The sequence below is a fragment of the Penaeus vannamei genome, chromosome 10 (assembly GCF_042767895.1).
Source record: "Penaeus vannamei isolate JL-2024 chromosome 10, ASM4276789v1, whole genome shotgun sequence".
In the NCBI taxonomy this organism is placed as follows: domain Eukaryota; kingdom Metazoa; phylum Arthropoda; class Malacostraca; order Decapoda; family Penaeidae; genus Penaeus; species Penaeus vannamei.
In genome coordinates, this window is record NC_091558.1 from 43,031,390 (window position 1) to 43,033,889 (window position 2,500).

General features: G+C 43.0%; 1 protein-coding gene across 1 annotated transcript in view; it reads right to left on the bottom strand.

The window, feature by feature from the left end:
• The window catches only part of Rsod (Related to Sod), a 94,580-nt gene that overhangs the window by 1,089 nt on the left and 90,991 nt on the right, over window positions 1-2,500 (bottom strand). The window contains exon 16 of the mRNA XM_070126705.1: window positions 1,380-1,550. Coding sequence (XP_069982806.1) covers window positions 1,380-1,550 — 171 coding nt within the window. The remainder of the gene's footprint in view (window positions 1-1,379; window positions 1,551-2,500) is intronic.

The following is a 2,500-nucleotide window of genomic DNA, read 5'->3' on the forward strand; positions in this document are numbered from 1 at the left end:
TAGGAGGGAGAGGGAGAGAGAGGGAGAGGGAGAGGGAGAGGGCGCGTTAGTGTGGTGGATATATTCGGTGGGATAATAGGAGGGAGAGAGGGAGAGAGGGGGAGGGAGAGAGAGGGAGAGGGAGAGGGAGAGGGTGTTAATGTGGTGGATATATTCGGATAATAGGAGGGAGAGAGGGAGAGAGAGGGAGAGGGAGAGGGCGCGTTAGTGTGGTGGATATATTCGGTGGGATAATAGGAGGGAGAGAGGGAGAGAGGGAGAGAAGGAGAGAAGGAGAGAGGGGAAGGGAAGAGGGAGGAAAGGGGTAAGAGAGAGGGAGAGGAAGAAAGGAGGGGAGAGGTTGGGAGAGGTTGAGATAGATAGATAGATAGATAGATAGATAGATCTATAGATAGATAGAGAGAAAAGGAAAAGGATATAAGAAAATCTAATATCTAATACTACCTTACTTGCGAACAAAATAAAACCAAACCAAAACTTTTATCCCAGAATAAAATACAAATTCAAAATTCTTCAAAATTCTTCAGCTTTTACAAGTGTTAATAAACTGCTAATAAACGGAATAAATGCCATTTTCCTGTTAAATCGATAATCACAAATTCAAACTTTACTGATAAATAACAACCACACAGTTCCATACACTGAAATCCATATAAACTACAAAACAAAACAATAAACACACCATATATTATAGACACCAACAGCCACATCCTTTTGAAGCATTTAAACATTTTAAAGATTTAAACATTTAAGGCTTAAACATCAAACACTAAACATTAAACAAATCAAACACCAAACTAACCAAACAAGCACCCAACCCACTCACCCCTATCCTCAACAAACAAAACAAACATTAAACAAAACAAAAGAGAACAACAAACCAAGCAAACAATAAACAAACCAAACACCTAACCGACTCACCCCCACCCTCAACAAACCAAACAAACATTAAACAAAACAAAGCAAAAAAGAACAAACCAAACCAAACAAAAGGAAAACAAACAACAAACACTTCCATCCACAACAATCAAACCAAACATTAAACAAAATAAAGCAAACATTAAACAAACAGTAGAAAAACAATACTCAAAGCAAACGTCAAATCAAACACCCAAACAATCCAAACACCCAACCCACTCACCCTCATCCTCAACAAACCAAACAAACATTAAACAAAACAAAACAAACACTAAACCAACAGTAAATAAACATTAAATAAACACTAAACAAACATTAAACAAAACAAACCAAACCAAACATTAAACAAAACAAACCAAACACTAAAAAAACATTAAACAAACATCAAAACAAACACTAAACAAACATTAAACAAACCAAACCAAACACCAAACACCAAACCAAGCACCCAACCGACTCACCCTCATCCCCGAACACGTCCTCCTCCTCCAACCCTCCACACGTGCGGTAGGGGACCTTCTTCTTCCTCTTGGGGTCGGGATACACGCCGCGGATGCTGATCGTAGGATGGTCGAGGATCCCGCCGGCCAGGACGCGAGAGAAATCCTGCTCCAGTTGGTGGGCTTGGGGTCCTGGTGGGGGGGAAAAAGGGGGGTGAGTTGGGGTTGGGGGATGAGAAGGGGTGTGAGGAGTGAGTGAGGGGGGGTGAGAGGGGTGTGAGAGTGGGAGGGAGAAGTGGGGGTGAAGGAGCGGGGGGTGAGAGGGGGTGTGAGGGAGAAGTGAGGGTGAAAGGGGGTGTGAGGGAGAAGGGGGGATGAGAGGGGTGTGTGAGGGAGAAGGGGGGTGAGACGGAATGGGAGGGAGAAGGGGTGTGTGGGAGAAGGGTGGGGGGTGAGAGGGGGTGTGAGAAAGAGGGGGGAGGAGAGTAAAGGGAGAGGAGGGTGGGTGAGGGAGAAAGAAGGAGGGTGTGGGTGGGGAGGGGGAAAGAAAGAAGACGTGAGTGGGGTGAGGAGAGGCAGGGGATGAGGAGGTAAAGGGGATGAGGGTGGTAAGAGGGGTAAGGGAGAAAGGGGTGAGGAGAGTTAAGGGGTGAAATGGGTTGAGGGGTGTAAGGAGGTGTGACGGTGTAAACAGAGAAAGTTGGTGTAGGTGGTGAGGTGGTGAGGGAGAAGGGGGTAAGGATATGAGGGTGGTGTGAGGGTGAGGGTGAGGGTGAAAGGGAGATGAGTGAAGGTGTTAAGTGAACAACATGAATACAAATACAAAATAAAGATAAAATGAACCTTCACGATCTAGACAAATATCCTATTTTAACAAACCTCGTGCAGAATTACCAGAACATTATAACGATAACATTAGCAACAAAATATTAACATTTAGCATATATTTCCATTCTCTCAGACAGTAAAACTTGAGACCGACTTACCAATTCTTACTGTAATGATAATTAATAAATACCTTTCATTATTCACAATTTAATAATGATCATGATTTTCTTCGCTATGTTTAGCAATATAGTAATCCTAATACCAATAATATTCAAAGATAATCATTATCAGGATACTCAATATATCCAATGCCT